This window comes from Poecilia mexicana, unplaced genomic scaffold, assembly GCF_051168715.1.
Source record: "Poecilia mexicana isolate PSO_F unplaced genomic scaffold, ASM5116871v1 scaffold_5, whole genome shotgun sequence".
NCBI classification, from domain to species: Eukaryota; Metazoa; Chordata; class Actinopteri; order Cyprinodontiformes; family Poeciliidae; genus Poecilia; species Poecilia mexicana.
The window spans coordinates 17,116,998-17,137,589 of NW_028263374.1; the positions used below are offsets into that span (position 1 = coordinate 17,116,998).

The 20,592-nt window shown below is 39.9% G+C and overlaps 1 protein-coding gene across 1 annotated transcript in view; it reads right to left on the reverse strand.

The window, feature by feature from the left end:
• ca16b (carbonic anhydrase XVI b) overlaps positions 1 to 20,592 on the reverse strand; it is a 156,170-nt gene continuing 135,578 nt past the window's right edge. Inside the window, exons 14-29 of the mRNA XM_014988115.2 lie at positions 17,462 to 17,553; positions 15,061 to 15,152; positions 13,071 to 13,167; positions 12,860 to 12,942; positions 12,431 to 12,565; positions 12,178 to 12,312; positions 10,899 to 11,071; positions 10,631 to 10,766; positions 8,093 to 8,239; positions 7,531 to 7,624; positions 7,115 to 7,191; positions 6,873 to 7,001; positions 6,608 to 6,754; positions 6,079 to 6,221; positions 5,310 to 5,445; positions 1 to 3,479 (exon numbers count right to left, since the gene is read on the reverse strand). Of these exons, the coding sequence (XP_014843601.1) occupies positions 3,333 to 3,479; positions 5,310 to 5,445; positions 6,079 to 6,221; positions 6,608 to 6,754; positions 6,873 to 7,001; positions 7,115 to 7,191; positions 7,531 to 7,624; positions 8,093 to 8,239; positions 10,631 to 10,766; positions 10,899 to 11,071; positions 12,178 to 12,312; positions 12,431 to 12,565; positions 12,860 to 12,942; positions 13,071 to 13,167; positions 15,061 to 15,152; positions 17,462 to 17,553 (1,963 nt within the window). The 3' untranslated portion in view covers positions 1 to 3,332. The remainder of the gene's footprint in view (positions 3,480 to 5,309; positions 5,446 to 6,078; positions 6,222 to 6,607; positions 6,755 to 6,872; positions 7,002 to 7,114; positions 7,192 to 7,530; positions 7,625 to 8,092; positions 8,240 to 10,630; positions 10,767 to 10,898; positions 11,072 to 12,177; positions 12,313 to 12,430; positions 12,566 to 12,859; positions 12,943 to 13,070; positions 13,168 to 15,060; positions 15,153 to 17,461; positions 17,554 to 20,592) is intronic.

The window sequence follows — 20,592 nt, forward strand, 5'->3', positions numbered from 1 at the left end:
TTCAGGGTTGAAAAGGGATTATAATTATAGCCACAAAATAACGCAGAGACGGAATTTCGGCCTGGATAAAATACAATTTTACAGTTTGAATTTGTAACCTTGTTTACTAGAGTGAGGAAAGCATCACAAAAGTAAAATTTCTCCGGAAGGCAAGTTCCTGAGGCTCGAACAGAAACATGCTTAAACTCTGGTTAAAATTCACACCTCTGACACTGGAAAATCTGTACGGAACAATTTGATTTCAAACGCTCGTCGGTTAAATAGATTTTAGGACAAAACCACTTAACATGTCGCAAACTGGAACCACATCTTTGGTTACAAATAAAGCATCAACCCACCAAGAAGGAAAGTACAGTGTCTATAGAAAAGTTTTCACCTCCCTTGGATTATTACTTTTTTTTTTCTCGTGTTTTATTTATTCACAGAGTTCTTTTTTTTGTTGTTTTTTTTATTTAAATGAGACACTGATCAGCAGACGCTTATGTCAAGGTGAAAATAAATTCTATAAATTATTGAAAAGTTGAACAACAGCAAAGAGTATTTTCTTTATGCGATTAAATTTGGATGCATAATCAAACATTTATGGCCATTGACTGAAAAAAAAAAGTCCAAATATGTCACTATATAAGCAAGTTGGACCCAAAGTTCAATGGGGCCACAGGCAAATATTAATTTAGTAACTCTTAATTTAACCTACCAGTCAGTATAAACCATCATGAGTGGTTTGAAAAAGCATTCTTTCCTTACACATTTCTTCTATCGTAGTTGAACATTGCAGATCGTCAAATAAATTTTAATACTGGAGAAAAGTTTCCAGACTAAAGTGAAAAAAAAAAAAAAAAAAAAACAGCTTTCAAGTAATGATTTATTTTGTTAAGGGAAAAGGATATCCTGAAGAATCACTTAAATAGAACCTATTTAGTAACAAGTAGGTTAAATGATCATACAAAGCAATGCATCATGCCCCAATGTAAAGATCCTCAGAAACAGAAGTGAAACAAAGACATTGATATCTGTCTGTCTGGAAAGGGTTACAAACTAACTTTCCAGAACTCCACTGAACTCCAGAGAGTGTTTATGCCAAATTTACTCCAAGACCTTAACATCAGCATCTCATCCAGGACATGACAGAAGAAACTTTACCATCTAAAGCTTGGCAGATGCTTAAGATCAGTGTTCATGGTTCAACAATAAAGAGCAGTCCTGAACAAAAATAACATTTTGGAGAAGTCCAGTCAAAGTCTGGGCCTAAATTAAATTGAGATGCTGCGCCATGACCGTAAGCAGGTAGGTAGTTTGTTCGTGGTTTTTAAAATTCTAAAATGCATATGAAATAAATTGATTATGCAAAAAATAAAATAAATAAATAAAATCCCCAAAGTATAAAAAAGAGTGATTTCCAGTTAATGCAACCATCTGATGGTAGTTTCTGCCACCAAGGATGTCTCAACCAGTTATGGCAATTTCTGTTTCATGATGATTTGGATGCAGGGCTCGTTCCCTTAATAAATGTAATAATTAGTTGAAAACTGCATTTTGTATTTACTAAACCTACCCTTGTCTGTTGATCTAAAACATTTGAATGTGTGAGAAAAATATTTGTTTCTGTCCTATTTATAAACATACCATTATCATTCCTTTAAAATCTAAATCATTTAAAGGTCCTATTTACTCAGTTTAAGCAATCTACTATTTTAAAAAGAGCATAGCAGATTTAAAACTTCTTGTTCTTGTCAACACCAAACAACAAGAAAATAATGGTTGAGATTTATTAAGTGTGAAAAAAAAAAAAAAAAAAAAAAAAAGCTCTTGGGGGATCCTACAGAGTTGGAGAATGTTTGCAGCAGCTTAGTTTGCTTATGCCTCAGGCTGGCTCTGGATTTAAGCCTAAGTAACATGGCAAATTATAGGTAAAAATACAGAATTTCATGGTAACATTTTTGCTAGAATAAATGGACCAGTTAGAGACTGGGATGACTTCCAAGGCACTGAATTAAATCTTCACAGGAGGATCAAGTGAAGATGCTCGTCCTCAGTAAACTCAAACAAAACTATCAAGTGTTGCTGCAGTTGAATTTCTGCAGGAATGTCCTTAAAAGCAACACAATGTGGAGAAGTCAGTGACTCATAGCAGCTTGGCAGGAAAAACAATCAGAGGTATCAACAAGCCCCCAAAAATGCCTTTGATCAAATGAAAGTGATGTGGAAAGTTTTTGCTAAAACCCAACAAAAAAACAAATAAATTTGTTTTCACCTTGATTTTAAAATGACTCCGCTTGTTGATCAGTGCCGGGAACAGATTCGAATTACACTGCGACAAAACGCTTCAAAATAAAACATGAAAAACTTTGTGCAGAGTGAATCTTTTTTTTTTGTTTTGTTTTGTTTTTGTGTGTTTTCTTTTAGGCATTGCGTCGTGTCGGTACAGATACGCATGTTAACCGCTGAGCTGTGACTTGCTGAGGTTAGAGAAGCAACAACAAAAGCTTTCAAAAATAATATCAGGCTGGAGATTCGCAGGCCATACATGACAAGCTACACAACCTCCTTCAGGAATATGGATCTAGTAGTACAGAAATAAACATAACAGGGCTATTAAAGATAATATATATATGTATATATATATATATATATTACAAAACAATACAACAATATAAATCCCTGCAAAAAGCAATAAATGTTCACATTAGATGTTGCAACACATTTTAACAAAAAAAAAAAAAAAAAAGCCATAAGTACATTTTACAGGACAGCAGTGAGATTTTGGGACATTTATGTAGAAGCAGCTGAAAGTCTGTTCACATGGTAAAAAGAGGGGTGGAGCCTGAAAACTGTAACCAAAAAAAAAATAATAAAATAAAAATAATAAAAATACATGCTGGGCTATGAAACGGTGTGATGAAGTGGTTTAAGACTTTACTTTAGGTGGATCGCCTCAACTCATCCTGGTCTTCATGCTTCAGGTTTTGTCTCGATGCGGTCCGAAACCCCCCTCCCCGACCCCCCGCACCCCGAGGTTTTGTTCCACTCGCTGGGTGTAGGCAGTAACACTGATAGTTTAGTGCAAAGTGGACAGAGCTGCTTTTTCCTCATGTCAACTTAAACAGGTGCAAACGCTCAGCAGGAGAACATTAAAGACAAGAAATAAAGGACCGAAAAAAAAAAACAAAACATAAATATCAAAAAACCTTTTTATCAGTATAAAAAGTAATAAGGTTATTCGTTTAATCAATAGTCTGGCAAAAAGGCCTCAGAAAAGTTCTTGGATTGGTGTTTTTTTTTTTTTTCCTGTTTGTTTTTTTTTTACAAATTAAGTGCCTGCAGGAATGTCCTCAGACGAGCGACTCCATGCTCTCCGCAGGGTCCGACTCGTCCGCAATCACCACCACCCCGTTAGTGTCCGTGTGAGTGGGACTCAGGCTGCACTCTCTGTTGCTGACCAGGCTCAGCATGGCTTTGTAAAGGTACTGGTACTGCTCCTGTGCAAACAAACAGAAATATAAAAAAGTTAACAAGACGCGGTCCCTTGCTCAGAGCACTCAACGTGTCCAGGGTTTGATTTAAACTGGACTTTTACTCTGAAAAGCGTCTCTCTCCTAAGTAACACTGTCTGACCGCGAAGACACAGAGGTTAGGCCCCCTATCAGTCGCCACAGCCTACAGTAACCTCAATTTTTGCTCTCTTAGCTCCGTGATCTCCAGGGTGAGAAGCCTCACTTCTTGATTGATTCTCATGTTGAGGATCAGCAGACGGTTTTTCTGAGACCTTTGGGCCGGGCTCCTGCTCCGATCACCAGGTGGTCTGCACAAACAAGACTAATCGAACTGCTTTTGCTCCGCTGGCAAATAACGTCTGTTTAAGAATAACCCACAGTGGCTGCAGCCGCACATGTGAGACGTTAGCAGAAATCATAAGCAGCGCAAAAATCAAACAAGGCATAAAGTAGCTCATGATAAATAAATCTCATATAGTCTATTTGTACATTCTTCATTTTGTGGATGAATGTTTAGCTCTGATTGCTGTGCCAGGTGTTCTGGGTGTCTTCTACATCCAGAAACAGACATTTTCCACGTTCTTTCTCTGCAGAACAGTTCAAACAGAGTGGATGAAGAGAGTCTATAAATACCAGTTTTCAAGTCATGCCAGAGATTCCTAATTGAATTTAGGTCGGGACACTGACTGGGCCATTCTCACACATGAACATGCTTTGATCTGAACCATCCCCTCTCTGACTCTGATGTTTGGAGTCGGTGTCCTCTTTTGTAGACCCAGAGATGTTCTTTCTGGATTTTGTGCCCTGCATTTGTCAACTCTTTTTTTTTTTTTTTTCATGTCCCCTAAAGGAAAGCCTCCCACGGCATGATGCTGCCACGGCAGTGTTTCAAAGTGATGGGTAGTGAGCAGCGCCACCCTTCCTGACCTGTGGGAACTTCAAACTGAACTTCATCATTATGGCAATTGCTTTTGTCTTGGTACTCTTTATTTTTTTTTTATAAAGGTTATGTTGAGTTGAGCATGAGATTCTCACACCTGAACTGTGGATCTCTGCAGAAAGTTTCCACGTGAGCAACCCTCATATTTCATTTTCAAAAGATGGATTTAACAGTGACCTGTGACATGCTGGAAACCGCTTGGGATATTGTTTAAAAAAAAAAAAAAAAACATAATTCTGTTTTAAACCTCTCCACAACTTTATCAGCTGCCTTCCTCAAACCTCTGAGGCCTTCACAGAGCAGCTGTGTTTGTGTGAGGTTAGATCACATACAGGTGGACAATTTAGTCAGCAAACATCCGGCCACGGCTGGAATAACTGGATGGTATCTCCGTTTAGTACAGTAATAAGGGCTGAATACATATGTCGTGCTTTTATTTGTGAAAAATACGAAAACACCACATCATTTTGCTCCCACGTGCCTTCCTAGCTGGTCTGTCGCTGATAATCTCAGCACAGAACAAAGTAAGAAAAATTCAGACGGCAGCTTTTAACCCCCACAAGATGTTGTATCTAAAAGAAATTAGCCTTAATATTCATGTGTGTAGAAACTACTGGACAATTTACAAGTGCTTTACTGTTAGGTTACAGTGGCCCAGAAAAGACAAATACATATGTTAAACATAGCTTGTATTAGTCACAGTGGGGCTTTAAGTCTTTATCAGACCACATGAAATGGTTATTTGGCCACTTGGGGGCAGCAGAACAGGCTTGAACAAGCCCAGCAGCTTCACAAACGACTGTGTCCAGAAACAATCCCCCCGACACGGTTAGTAAGAGAGGAAACAACAGAAGGTTTCCGTTTGTCAAACTTACTATGTCAGTGAAGACCCCCGGCCTCATGAGATTGATCATCTTGGCCACCTGATAGATGTCGACGACGCCCTCGCTTTCCAGCTGCTGGGACAGCGTGGTGAGGGCGCAGAGCATGCCCGCTGACACGGCTCCACACCTGGAAGGAGACGTTCTCTGTGAGATGGCGACAGCTGCCGAGTGTTCCTCAACAGGGTTACGCCGGGTGTCCCTCGCTTCAAACAGCGACGTCGGGTTTTAAATTTCATGTCAGGGCTCTGACCACTTTCTGTTCGCGATCCAGTGTAAGTGAGGTGAGCGAAGGATGCAGTGTTATTTATTCCGTCACGACTTCTGAAAATAATTTAATGAGCTGCAGACAGACTGGGAGACATGTCCCATTAATGGCAGATGAGATGCTGCAGACACTGATGCATGTAGGAGGGACATCAGCTGGGAATCTACAAGAGTTTTAGGCTTTTTTTTTTTTTTTTCTTCATTATGGGGCATTAAAATGATAAGTGCTGGTGTACGCTTAAGGACTTTAAAACCCAGAGGTACGGAAAGCACTCAGTATTTACTGCATTGCCTTTAATCTTAATCCTACTTGTGCTAAACCCCCAGAAATTAAAAGAAGATAATTTGCTTCACTCTAATCCAAGACACAAACTTAAAACGGCAGGTAGGATCAATATCTTTATTAAAATTAAGCAGACTCTTTATTTCCCCGGACAAAACGCTTCCCCCTAAAAACGCCGTCGTCTCTAAACTTTGGGAGGAAAAGGGAACGTACTCATCATGCACAATGGTGGGGCCATCTCGAGTCATGGCTTCCTCCTTGATGACATTGATGAGCTCGAAGGTGCTGCTGAGAGGGGCGTCCGGGTTTGGCCATTTGGGGCACTGAAAGTGTCTCACCTCCAGAACATAATCATCCTGATGGGAACAGAAGACGACGTTTCACACATTTACTTCATGTCCAACAGAAATATTTTATCAGATGCATTATTTATTTATTGATTGATTTTTTATTTTTTTTTGCCAAATTCTGAACTTTAAATGCAATGCTGTACTATAAATGTACAGCAGATGTTTCTTCTTCAGTCAGATTTTAATACGGAACCTGCAGAAGGACAATGGATGTTTAAGATATACAAAAGGGTCAAAATACTTTTTTAAGAATGGAAAATTGGATTTATAAAATTCCACTTTTCCAGAGAGTTCCAGGCTGTGGGAACCTCGACTCGACGATTTTAATTAAAGCTTCCACTCGCAGCGACTGAACAACTCCTCATTAGCGATTATCAGGGTTTAGCAGGTACCTGCGTGGCCTCCAAGATGAAGTCGTGGATGATGATTTGCTCCTCATTGGAGAGGCACAGTCTGTCCTTGCTGATGAGAGTTACGGTGAAGGCGATGCAGTTCATGGCCTCTTCTCGGCTCGGCCAGTAAACAAATTCATCCTCGGCCTGAGGGGAGAGCGGTGACGCGCGCGTTATTTAAATCCTCCGCTAATTATTCATCAGCATTCCTTCTCCGCACAAACGCTTAAATGATTCTATTTTTCACGGCCGCTCACTCACTCACCAGCCCCTGGTTGTCAGGCAGCATGACGATAATCTGAGCATTGTGGTCCCAAATCATCCTCCAGAAGTCTGTGGTGGTGTGGGGCAAAGGATGCTGGGTAATAATGAACTCATTACTTCTGTAGTAGCCCTGAGTAGACAGAGGTGGAACGGTTAGCCTTTTGCTCAACCCATCATTTTCTCCAGCTGAAGCTTAATGGCTCAGGATACAGAAAAGCAACTCATTAATTGTCAACACTGTACCATTATGTAGGATGCATTAATGTAATCTGTTCCTTTCATGCCAGGAAGGGTGGTGAGTCCAACCCTTGCTCTTTCCGCTGTTGAGGCACAGAGAGGGAGAAAAAAAAAAAAAAAACAAGCTTTAAATCCCAACCCAAGCGTCTTTTATATCACGCCCGCTGATAATGCACACATTCATTATCAGGCCTTGCTGTTGCCATAGCAACAAGTACCTCCTTTTTCTCCTGACAGGGCGCTGAGAATGCACAGAAAGATTAACTTATAGGATTATGGAAATGGATTCTAAATTTGGAGCAGGAATTGTCTTAATAATTCACAGGCTGATAAAGGAAATAAATGTGCATCACGGAGTGACGTGATTGGTTATTTGCTCAGCCTCCGGGGTCCAGAGTGAGGATGCTGCGGTAAATACTCACAGGGAACAACTGAGGAGTTGCGGTTCTTCTCCTTGTTGCAGTCTTTGTGAGCGCTGAAGCACTCGACGAAGCGTGTGTTGCACTGACTCAGCAGCTGGGAGGAGAAAAAAAATAAAATAAAAATTAAATATCAGGTTTTGGCTCTGGAAGTCAAAGGAAGTCCAGAGCAAGCACGAGGAATGACACACACACACACACACACACACACACACACACACCCACACGCACACACACACACACACACCCACACGCACACACACACCGCTCGAAAATTAACAGCGCCGCTTCTATTTTAATGACAAGTGTGGAAACTGAGATATAAGTGACTTTATGTGAGCAATTATTTTCTTTGCTCTCTTGATGTTGAAAGAGCTTGATGAAACATTCATCAAACTTTGCGTAACGCAGCTGAGGTGACAGACATGACTTTATGAAGCTAACATCAAAGTCACTTTCGGTCTGGCAGCAGGAAAGCCGTCGAGCGTGTTGCTATTAAGTTTGTGATCAGCGGACCACCTCAGATCCGGCTGATGGGGAGACAGCGCCGGCTGCTTCCACTCACCCTGAATTGCTTCTCCAGCCGTGTGCGGCCGGTCGAGTTAGGCGTCAGGATGCCGCTGACGTAGCCGTGCAGCTTCCAGGCCGGCACCTCCGTCTCTCTGCTGAGGATGGCCTCCATCAGCGCGTCGTGGATGAAAACATACTGCTCCTGAAAGGAAAGGAAGTTACTCAGTAACAGGTTCTTTCTCTATTAATTTTAGGTTTCTAAATGTAAGTTTCTACGGCGTAGGTCAAAAGTAATATATGCCTTGTTTGTTAGGCAACTTAATGTATCATCATATATTTTTATAACACTTTTTGGTCTCGACTTGTAACAACCACTCGTGGACAAACCAAAGATATGACGAATTACCGCATGATTACTTCAGTGAACGATAAGGCAGCTGGTTGTTTTATGAGAACGTAGACACAGGTGGGTTTCAGGTATTAAAATATAACAAGGTTTCAGAAACGTACAATTTCAGAACTGTGTAATTTAAAGTCAAATCTATTGATGCAAATGATTATTTCCCCCCCCCTTGCTGTAGTGACCAAAAAGTAATTTGCTAAATTGTATATAAATCCTCATGAAGTCAGGGTTAATGTTAAGATGCAATTAAACTGAAGAACCTTTCTAGGATTCTAGAATGATATTTTTTTTTTTTGCCTCTGGGGCAAATGTAGGTTGAAAATCTATCCAAAAGCAGGAAGTTAGAGTGTTTTTGGTGAACTGTGAACTAAAGGTGGATTTTTCTCATGTGAAGGAGGCTGAAGATGTTTCGTTAGTTCAATATTTCCAGCGTTTTTCTTCATCCAGTTTATCCTCCTGTGCAAGTCATATTTGGTGTTTACTTTAAATTGCATGACCAGAGTTCAGTTTTTTGTTTTGTTTTGCCAACACATCATCTAAAACCAGCCACCCGTGCTGAATATCAGTGTTTCACAATCGAAAAAAAAAAAAAAAAATCCACCAATCTAACGGAAAGCGTGCACTTTTGCTTTCAAGGGTCTCTGTAGGTACAGAAACGCTCTTATTACAGCATTTTCAGGAGATTCTAACTAGTAAAGTTTGAACACATACTTTCTGTTTGTGGCCTAAGATACAAACTAAAGCAACCACAACTACTCAGGGTTGTTAATCATTGATTTTAGTTTGGATGACTGCTGCATAAGCTGCTGTGTTGTAACAACAAGAGAGATCTTACAGGGTTTAACAATTAAATCTCTGTGGATTGTTACAAACTGCCTGAAAAGTAGAAGCGGTTTCAATGCAGTTTCAGAGTTTAGCAGCTATGAAAATGCAATAAATAATCCCTGTAGATGACAAGTTGTAATCCAAATTTGGATCGGCACAGTTCATTTTAAATCAACTCGACGTGCACCTGAGTTTGGAGTGGCTTTTAACTGCTATGAAAACAACGAGACGGTGTTATTGCCGTTTCGGTTTCATTTCACTGATTTCTATCGCAGTCTAAGCTCCAGAGACGTGCGTATCCCAGACCGCACGGCTAGTAGGATTGGGTTCTGGGGACGCACCTTTACCAAAGCTTTGGAACAAAACCTTAACGGCTGAATGAGCACAAAAAAATATTGCGTTTTTAGAACCAATAGAAAAGTTGAGGTCCAGAAAGCCACGTACACATCGACTAACTCCTAGTCCTTCAATAGAAATCAGATTGAAGTAGATGTGAATTGGTGAGTACGCTAGACTCAAAGTTTGTTTTTTCTCTGTCGGTTATTGGGCCTTTTTGCTCAAAGCATCAAAACAAACAAAACAAAAGCAAACACTAAACAAAAAACCACGAGCAAGAAGAAAAAAACAGGCAAGTTACCGTACAGCTACGGGATGTTATATAAAACACTTATTAAGGACTTAGTTAAAAAGGCTATTAAAGGAAGTTAATGTTGAAATTACTGGTCACTTGAACCTGTCATCCTCTCTGAGATACGTGAAGAGCTAATATATTTTCACAGCTTTATTATTGACTGCTTCATTGTCATTTATAAGGGGTAATTGTACAGTTGGGGTGATAAAATATTTAAAAGGCTTCATATGAATCACGAGACAGTTGTGAAGACCTTCTAGACATTTTTTGGAGAGGAAAATGAAACAATACAATTTTTTTAGACTTTAATTTAAGATTTACATTTCTCTACACATATAAAAAAAAAAATATTAAAAGAAAATTTCAGATCAATCAGTGTAAATTCATATTGTGGATTTACGGTGTGCTGTTTTATTTATTTATTTTTTTCCTGCAGCCCGTCTTCCATTTTGCTCAAGCTGTAAGAGTCCATGATTTGAGCAGTGCAGCGTTCAGCCCGAGAAGAGCCAGAGTGGGCCACCTCCGGTGTAATACGGCCATCGGTATTATGGCGAGTGTGTAAACGCTTGAACTCTGCAGTGCACTGAAAATTGCAGCGAGCGTGACCTTTACCTGAGCTCTGAGTATCAAACTGAATAAACTTCATAACTGCTCTCCCATCTTAAATCACAGCTGACCTTTAAAGGGGAGAAATCCGGTTTTCCAGACTTCCCAGACAAGTCCGGCCACCTTACCTCGGTCTGGACAAGGTAGTTGCGTTGTGTGCGTATATGTTTGAGAAAATCCAGGACACTGGCTGTGCTTTTGTCCTTGATTTGTTGCAGCATGCTGTCGATGACGATGTACGTTCCCGTGCGCCCGACCCCTGCACTGAAGAGCAGAGCGCAAAGTGGTGTGAGTGGACGTTCAGAGGGAGAGATTAAAAAGCAAATCATCATTAATGGGTCTGACTGCCCATCTGGATCGCTCGATCAGCCCTGGAGCTCGGCGCTGAGGCTGTACCTGCAGTGCACCAGGACGGGACCCATGTCTGCAGTACGAGCCGCTGAGGAGCGGTTGATGAAAGTGAGGACAGGGAGGGTGTACTCCGGTACTCCCATGTCAGGCCACTGAGTGTAGTGATACTGGATCACGATGCGTTCATTAAGCTTCCCTTTCTGGTTCCCCTTCTGACCCTGAAGTATGAAAACATGCGAGTTAAACAGCCTGAATGGAGCCAGAATAGTTTAATAATAATAATAATAATATTTATTTTTATTATTAACATATTTAGCTCAATAGGAATAGTTTAATCTGCTTATTATGATCGTGCATTGTGGTGGTAAAGTTCATGCAATCTGTGTCTGCTAATAATGCCCTCAGAGCTGTAATGAATGGATGCATGGATGAATAGACAACAGTTTGAACGGATGGACAGACAGATAAATGCATGGGAGGACAAATGGATGAACAAATTAATAGAATGACGCATGAATGGATAGATGGAGGAATGGATTATATCCGCAAAACTAAATGGTCAAAAAATAAACGTCAAAAAATAAACATCAAATCTGAACTTGAAGAAAAAGTTCAGGTAAAAAAAAAAAAAATGGATCACTCCTGATGTAGTGTGTCCCACCACCAGTCACATTTTCATGCACAGTGTTTCCTCATCTTTTAAACAACTCGGCAAACAAAAACAGAACAAAGCACCTCCTTGGCAGAAGTAAGACAGGCAGAGATGTATAAATAGCACTTCAACCAATAAGCCAACAAAAGCTTCAGAAATAATTAGATAAAGCCTTCCTTCTGTATTTATCTGTGCACTCTGAGGCTGAGGGATAGACGAGCAGCGATAAATCATACAGAAATGTAAAAGAGAGATGCAAAGCAGTCATCAGCTAAAAGAATCCAGGCGAGGGCAGGCGGGGCGGCGTGCACGGAGAAATTAAAAAAATTTAAAAAGTTGCCTTTGAATATAGATTTAGATACATTTATAAAATAATACATTAAAAAAGGAATACATTTTAAAAAAGTAAAATCTGCAGAATTCAATGAACAATTAAAAAAAATAAAAAGGCAGAAAAGCAATTTAACAAATAAATTCAATAGAATAGTATAGATACTAAAAGTTAATTGCAGCAATAAAAGAGGAAATACTGCCATTTCTTATGAATTGAATAACAGATAACCTTTGCATTCAAGACATTTATGCATCTCTATCAGTCTTCTAAGGAAAAAAAAAGAACACTTAAATCTTTAGCGACAGAAAGGTTACATGTTTCGTTCTGCACCGAGTTACCTTTTTAACTTTCGTATTCCTTATGAGAAACCGGCGCAGAGTATAGCAGGCGTGCACTTTAGTGCTCTTCAGCGTCACCACGATGTTTCCGTACTGCTCGCTGCTCTCCGTTGGCCAGTACTGGTCGCATTTCCTCTGGAAAAAACAAAAAACAAAAAAACAAAAAAACACGAGAGCCAAACAGCAGCGTGAGCATTGCACGTCTGAGAGCCAGGACGTCTCTCTGGCGTGGGAGCGGATGGGGTGACCTTACCCTCCCTTTTTCCACCAGGTTGGTGATCATGACAATGATTCCTGTGTTCTGCTCCCACACCATCCTCCAGAAGTCCTCGAACGTCGACTTGAGAGGACCCTGAGCAGCGATATAAGCCCTGGGACGGTTGTAGCCCTGAAATGGGATTATTTGCTGATAAAATGCAATCCTTATAATACATTATTCCCACGAACTAGAAGAAATACGTGGCCGATTTGATATCAGAAATACAAGCCGGATACAATTTTGCGGCTCTGACACTTTGCTTGACATCCTGAATAAAACTGCCACATGGTGTTCGGCAGTGGCAATGATTCTTTCACAGCTCATGCATAACCAAACTGAAACCTGCATTAATAATAAAAAAAAATCTAAAGTAGCCATGATTGAAATGAAATTAAAAAAAAAAAAATAAAAAATAAAACTCACATCCACATAGTTGGCGTTGATGTAATCCGAATGTTTGGCATCTTTTCCTGCCAAAGCTCGCAATTTCACCCTGCTGTGGTCATCTGAAGAAAGTAAGAAGGAGGCATGGACGTTTTTATTTTTTATTATGAAGAGGATGAAAACCTGGCATAAAAACATTGTTGAATCCCACAGCGGCAGACGTTCTAATCAGATTTCACAGCCGACTCACAGGCTACAATGTTGATGTATCTGTTTTTGTGCTTGTTGTCAGGATGATTGGAATGTTCTGCGGTGATTTTTAAGTCGACTGTGGAGCGCTGGACCTCCTGGGGAGAGGAAAAAAATAGACAGAAATGGATTTTATTAAGCAAGAAGAGAGGAGCTAATAGTATTAGCTTGCTAGGCTTCCAATAAACTGTAAAGACTGCCTGGTAAGAACAGGGACTGCTGCGTTACTGTTCTTGTTCTTTTGAAAGACGACATTATGCCCCCAAATGCTTTGCATACATAAATGAGATTCCAGGAGTTCAGTGCCTTCATGGTCAAAGACGCTTCAGCAGAGCAAGAGTTCCTTATTTTCCCCCCTACTACACCGTGGTGTGATCACCCACCCACAAAATACAGTCACTTCCAAACAGGGCTCCATCCTGGTGCATTTAGAAACCATGCACACCAGCCTCACACCGCCTGACCCCAATTAGAGGGAATACTCTGGGGGCGAAGCTTTTGCCTTCTTTCTTAACCTAGTTACACAGAAAAAAAAATGTGTTCCCATCCAGAGAACCAGCAGAAAGAGCCTTCTCTAATTAACCTCCATCCCTCTAATCGCTCTCTCCATCTTTCTCCAGACCATCTGGTCAAATTTTGTGACTCCACATACAAACACAGGAATCCAGCAATTTCTAGCTGTTGTTCACATGCAACCTGGTTTGCAGAGCTTGAAAAAAAAAAAAAAAATAGCACAAACACAATCTGTACTCAGCAGTTTGTCAGACAAAAACCCAAACCAGTGTAACCAATTGTCAGCTAACAATAAAACCGAGTCCATTTGTGTCCATTTTAGTCTCTCTATTAAAGCAGCTGGGAAATGGAAGGATGGGTTAGAGAAGAAGGTGGTAACTCTGGAGGAGCTGCTGAGGTGGGAAGAGGACAACTTACTTGTCTTGCTCTCTATAAATATTGCTTTCATGGCAGAGAGGCAAGAAAGAAGAAAGCCAGTGTGAAAAGAAAAGTCTTAAAAAGTTGCAGTGCAAATTACAGTGCAATCCTGGAAGAAAACCTATTCAATAAAATATCTCAGAAGAGGGCAGCGGCTCAGTTTCCAGCTGGATGGCAACCCTAAAAAACAGCCAGAGCAACAACAAAAGGGTTTAGATAAAACATATTTATACGGCTCACAAAAAGATGGGTATAGCAGGTGAAATTTCAGGAAGAATCTAAAATGCAGCACAACTTTTACACGTGAACCTAATATGATAATATCCATAACAGAATTCACAACAGGTATTCGATCCATGAATCGGCATGATCCTTATCATGCTGCTCATGTTTTGATATCTAGAGAAGATGAACCTAACAGCTAATTAACAGTACCTCACCAAAGCGAGGATTCAAACAGGACGTTCTCAGGTTGCAACAGAAATAAAGCAGGCCTGGACGGAACAGATGACCGTTTCATCGTCAGCGGAGGATTAATGCCACTCAACTCTTGACATATTTTATTGAAGTGAGAGGCACCAAAATGCTGCAACGGCCCTTTCCGAACCATTTACATCACTGTGGTCGCTGTGCTAGATGACCTGCCAGGGTATCCAATCACACCATTTGGCACAGGCGTCATCGCCTTGCATGGGCATCTATGCTGTCCTCTGAAAAAAATCGATTCACGTTGAGCAGAGACGATGGCCGCTGATGATGTTAGAGACGTTAAGGAAAACATCATGCCGGATAAAGATGAGGCTTTGGTGGTGGTGAGTGTGATCTGGTGTGTTTTTTGACAATACAGAATTTGTGAACGAAAGCTGTGCTTCCATTGTAAAATCTCAATAAGATACATTGATTTCTTAGGTTGCAATGTGACAAATTGTGAAGAAAAAATCTAGGAGGCCCAGTTTGGTATCTGAAAAGGCCCTATTTGCATCATCTGTAAATACGCTACTGTGTGAAATAATGGTTAAAGTAAATAGCCATGGCAACATTGATGAAGTGTGAAAATTTACCTCGAACTCCTCCGCAAAACCTTGCATGTTGCTTTTGTAAAGTTCCATGACGTGCTTAACAAACTGCTTGACAGGAATGGCGTCCATATCATCTGCAGGGGAGACGTGCAACACATTCAGCCCGTTACATGTTTACTGCAATCAGGAACAGATTTTTAGAAAATAGGCATCAATCTTTTAATTTACTCAAATATTGAAATTGATCAGCTATGTTAAACTACTCAGTAAGAGTTATTTTATTTTAATGAGGAACCATCATTTCATTTGGCAGCATAACCCCACAAACACCTATGTCCGGTTTTGGGAGCATCTGTTTCATCTGAGCCAAATCAGCGCCAAATCACACATGAGGGATCTGCGATGAGGCCGGCCGGCGTTGCACAGAACAGCGCGGGGGGACTCAGCTGTCATGGCTGCTGAGTCGAGCCAATGTCTTAACTAACACACCCTCCCAGCTGAGGCCTGTGGGGCCCTCACGTGCTTCACTGGTCGCAGCGTTAAGAGGTGAGTTCTGATTTATTATTCTGGCCATTCATCAAAATGGCTCTGATGTAGAGAAACTGTCAAGACTTCAAGGCTGATCTCGGCATTTAGAACTTATCTCGTGGATCGTCACATTTATGGTTAAACTTGAAAATAAAATAAATGTACACAAACAGAGCAAAGAAATTCAGAGTTAAACCAAAGGATAATCAGTAGAACAAAGTAAATGCTGGCATAAGCTGTGCTCTAGCTCTGCTATCACTGCCCTGGAATGTCCCTGAGCTTTAAGAGACTGGGAAAGTAAAGTCTGATATCGACAAGCTGCCACCGCACCGCAGCACGGGATATTAAGTGCAAAGAAAAGCCAGTCACTCAACTTCTATTAAGCTGCGTAAAGAGTCACTTCACATGTAAATGAACAGAAACTCTGCAAACGAAGGTGTCAAGGTAATACATGAAGCCCTTTATAAACCGTTAATGAGACAGTGTAGAGGTCTGCCTTTATCAGCTTGATGGGGATTTTAAAAAAAAAAAGTGAGTCAAGACTCCCGTGGGACATCTTAAGTTCACAACACTCCCTATGGTTTAAAAGATGAAAGGGAACATTAGATTTCATTCAGCTGATTTGAACTTATTTTTCTCATGTGTAGTTCCCTTTTACCAGCTTATAAAAAATTACCGTTAGTCATTTCACCAACAATTATTTGAATATTTCGCATGCTCTCAAAACTGGAGGTGTTACAGCTGGCGGATTACAAACATTCTTAATACAAAAATGGGAATTTCTAGATTCAAGGTTTCAAATAACTCATAACATTTTCAGGCACATTTAAATGGATAATGTGATGTGTGCCATTTTATTTTTTTTGCAGTTTAGCGTCAATGTGTTTTAGGCATTAAAAGCTTCCCGTACAAAAAAAAAAGAAAATAAATAAAATAAATAAAAGCATGCTTTCATCCCCCAGTCAAACCTTGAATAAGTGCAAGTTTTGAGTAAGTGGGTCAAAAACCTGATTTAATTCTTATGAATTATGTAGACACAATTTGCTCACACTAATAACTAGAAATAACCTCAGTTTTGAGCTCATCGTGTCATGGCTACTTTTTTATTATATCATTTTCTCAAAATGATATAAAAACGATCTCAAGTGTGATATTAAGTGATTCTATTTTCCCATCATCTCAAAATAGTGAGATCTCAGTGTTAAAGAACATTTTAATTACTTTACCTTCTTGAGAGACTGTTGGCCTGAATGTAGCAGCTAATAGTTGCTGTTTTGCAATATGCCAATAATGACATAGATTTCATCATTCTAATATGATAGATATAATAAATCAGCATTTCAAGCTTTGACAACTGTTATGTTATTTCAAGACAATTCAAGGTTGTCTGTTGTGATAATAGTTGTCAGGTTGGATTAGGTCAATAAAAAAGTTTGATATCTCAAACCTGTCTTCTAGCGGTTATTGTTTTATCCTGTTATTCTTTATGCTACATATATATTTCTCAAAATATCGAGTCGACTCATGAGGAAAAGAAAAACAGACGTAATCAAAAGTTATCACAGGAGAAGCAGCTGCACTTAGATTGCAAACAGAAACGTTTTGTCTTAACATAAGGCAAGTTAATTTATAGAAAGTCAGATTTTGAAGCTTTATATATATGTGTATAGATATTTTATTTTCCATATGTCTTCAGGGTTAGATAATGTCAAAAGCAAATTCTATGCCTTTCCATGCTTTTTTTTTTAAGTCTGCATAGAAACCTTTCTGCACCTTGGTTTAATCCATTATTTTTATATTAGCATTCCTCTAGTATACTTGCTTCGGAAATATCTAAAAAAAAAAAAAAAAAAAAACTTGCATTACTTTACCATATTTTGAAGGGGAAAAAAAACAACAAAAAAACATGTCTTACCTGGTATAGGGATGATTGGGATATTCTCATTGGCCACCACCCGTGGAGAGCTGCTCTCCTCCACATAGAAATGAGCCGTCTGGAAAAATCTCCTGCAGGGCCACAGAGAGATAAGACTCGTAACCACAGCAAAGTAAATCCACACCATCATCACAAATGATGCTTTAAAGTGTATTAGGAAGCTATCCTCAGATGTGCTCTGCCGACATTAGCATAGAAATGTTGAAGGCAGTGACAGGTGCTAATGAAAACCCAGGAGTAGCTGTGACATGGCTGATCGCACACAGCGCAGATGGGTTAAACTACGTACACTGAAGCCTCAAATATACATTTCACTCTTGACAATAATTAAATCAACGTCGAGGTTGTTGTGGAAAAAAAATATATATATATTACCAAGCACTGTTCAGGTAAAATCACTCAATCAGGTTTATTTATGAATTGTGCACAACTCGGAGGACAATCAATAATGAAGCAGCTCTGGATGGAAAAAGCTCTGCCAGGCAGAGACAACACATGAGTTTTATACCAAGGATAAAGAATTCAAAACAAAAGCGTGAGACAGTCTGGTTCTCATGCAGCTGTGGGGAAACAACTTTCAAACTTGTACATGTGACCAAAATAGTTCATTTGGTGAGAGAGTTCACAAGCATTTCATATAACATGATCAGCATATTTTAACTTATAGTAGTTTTCCACCACAAGGTGCATTATTTTGGAATCCAAATCCTATTTGTCAGACAAACAGAGCCTTCAAAACTTTTTTTTTTTAAAGAAACATCTTAAACAATCCAAGGTTAAAAGTTTGCAAAATGAAAAACTGCCATAAGTCGTGATCTTTTAAGAAAGCCTACATTATTTAGCAGCTGATGTTTCAGCTCTCTGAAAGGGCAATTTTTAGGGTTAATATATTCAATATTCAAGGCAGCCTTCTCCACCATAGGAGACCAGAGGAAAAAAAAAATCTACAATTCTAACAAGACTGAAAACAGTGAAAGGGGAATAATTTAAGTCCTGCACACCGTGCAGACCCACAGTTTCATATAACACATAACGTATATCAATAAATTCACAAAAGTCCTAAGATTTTCTGCCAGTATTTCCCATAAGTTAGTCCTACCTGGACTTGGAGTAGAGGAGGGAGCAGATGCTTGTCATCGTTAAGGAAAGAAGAAACAAAAAAACACCAGAAAAAAAAAAGGCGCCCTGGTGTTCAGATGATGGAGGAGAAAAAAGAGGAGGGGAAAGAGGAGAAACAAATGGGGGAGGAGAGTTTTCGCAGATTTGCGTCACTGCCTCCCCGTTTAATGGCTCCCTTGGAGTGCAGATGTGGTCCAGCTACCTAAGCAGCATTGTCAACATCTCCTGACTGACTGGCTCCCAGAGCTGCTGAGGAGTTGACTTAGACGGAGCAGGAACTGGGATTACACAGAGGCCCTCCGCGCAGCAAAGGCATCAGCCGCGGCGAGGTGCTAACAAGGGCTGGGATTTGTTCTCGTTTCGACATATGTCAGAATCTTCTACAGGCACCTCGAGCACCAGAAGCTTCCAGATGTGCATCCTAACCTCAGCAATTAATTCCACTGTGGATAGGTCTATAACCTAAGACTGACTGAAGAGAGCTGAATTAAAAATAAGACAATGCTGTTACATGTCCCTAGTGTCTGTGCTGTGAAAAAGTGGTTCCCGTCACAGACTGCTTCTGGTTTTTGCTGTGACGCATTCATCATCAAACAAATTTTTATATGAGACAAGGAAGACCTGAGGAAATACATCATTTTTTTTTTATTTTTTGAAATGACGGTTTCATTTATAATGGAGCAGAATGTTTTCGGGTTATATCTGCTCTAAAATTCAGGTAAGGTAAAAGTCTTAAAGCTGGATTGCTGCTTTGGGACCCGGATGACTGGCCGTAATTGATGGAGCCAGGAATTCTGCTCTATGGCAGAAAATCCTGAAATCCTGAGGGAGGATGTCCAACTAAAACGAGGATTTTTCGCAAAGGGATTAACAAAGTATTTCTAATTCTGAAGCATCAGTTTGTGACTTTAAGCTGAAGTGCACTTGAGTCATAGCAGCAGCACAAATATCCAAAAGCGCGCCAGCATGTCCACCTCCAAATTGCTTAAAAATTCCAAAAGAAAGGCAAATTGAAATAGGATTGGCCTAGTCCAAGTCCAGACTTAAATTTGATTGGGATGCTGGGCCCTTAAACAGTCTGTTGGGGTTTCAAAATGCTTAAAAGTCTGGAAAATTTTCTTCACAGGGGAAGTAAACAACTAATTACCAATTATCGTGAATACTTAATAGCAGCTGTTGTCACCAAGTGTGGCACAACCAGTTATTAGGTTCAGGGGTAATTACTAGATTAGATTAGGTTTTATGTGCTTATTAAATGAAACCCTTTGAAAACTGCAATTTGTATTTACTCAGGTTATCATTGTCCAATATTAAAATTAGTTTGAAAATCTCAAACAAGGGAATTTTGCTTTTCAGGACAAACCTGCAGGGGGTGAAGACTTATCCACAGAAGTGCTTATTTGTCAGAGTTTCCAAATAATTGTTTTTGCATTTGTGCAAAAAAAAAAAAAACATCAGAAGTTTCTGTAATCTGAGTAACTTTAGCTTTAATCTGCGCTTCATCACCAAGAGGCTACACTGAAGATGAAGAGTTAAGAGAGTGTGAATTTTATTCTCCATCATGGCCTTTTCCCCAGGGGAAGCAGCCATTGTCTATGAACTGTCGGAGTTGTCACAACAACAGATGCTGTAATCTCAAAGCTGCCCCTGCGTTTCTACTCAAATACCACAACTCACACTAATTCATCCACCGACTGAATCCGCCACAGTCGCCTCCTTTCCAGCTGTCGCTTCTTCTTTTTTTTTCCTTTTTTTGCACCTCCCTGGAGCTGATAGCTGGGCTTTTATTTATATCACAACTTTATTATCTACCACAGTAAGGTGTTATAAACATTTGCTGTAGTAATCTAACAGAGCAGTTCTATCCAAAAAAAGAAAAGAGAGTAGAAACAAATATAATCCTCCACAAAGTAGCAGCAGTAAATATGTCTGGCACCGACTGAGGAAGTGGTCCGCAGCGCTATTTGTTTCTCATTAACCACCATCCGACA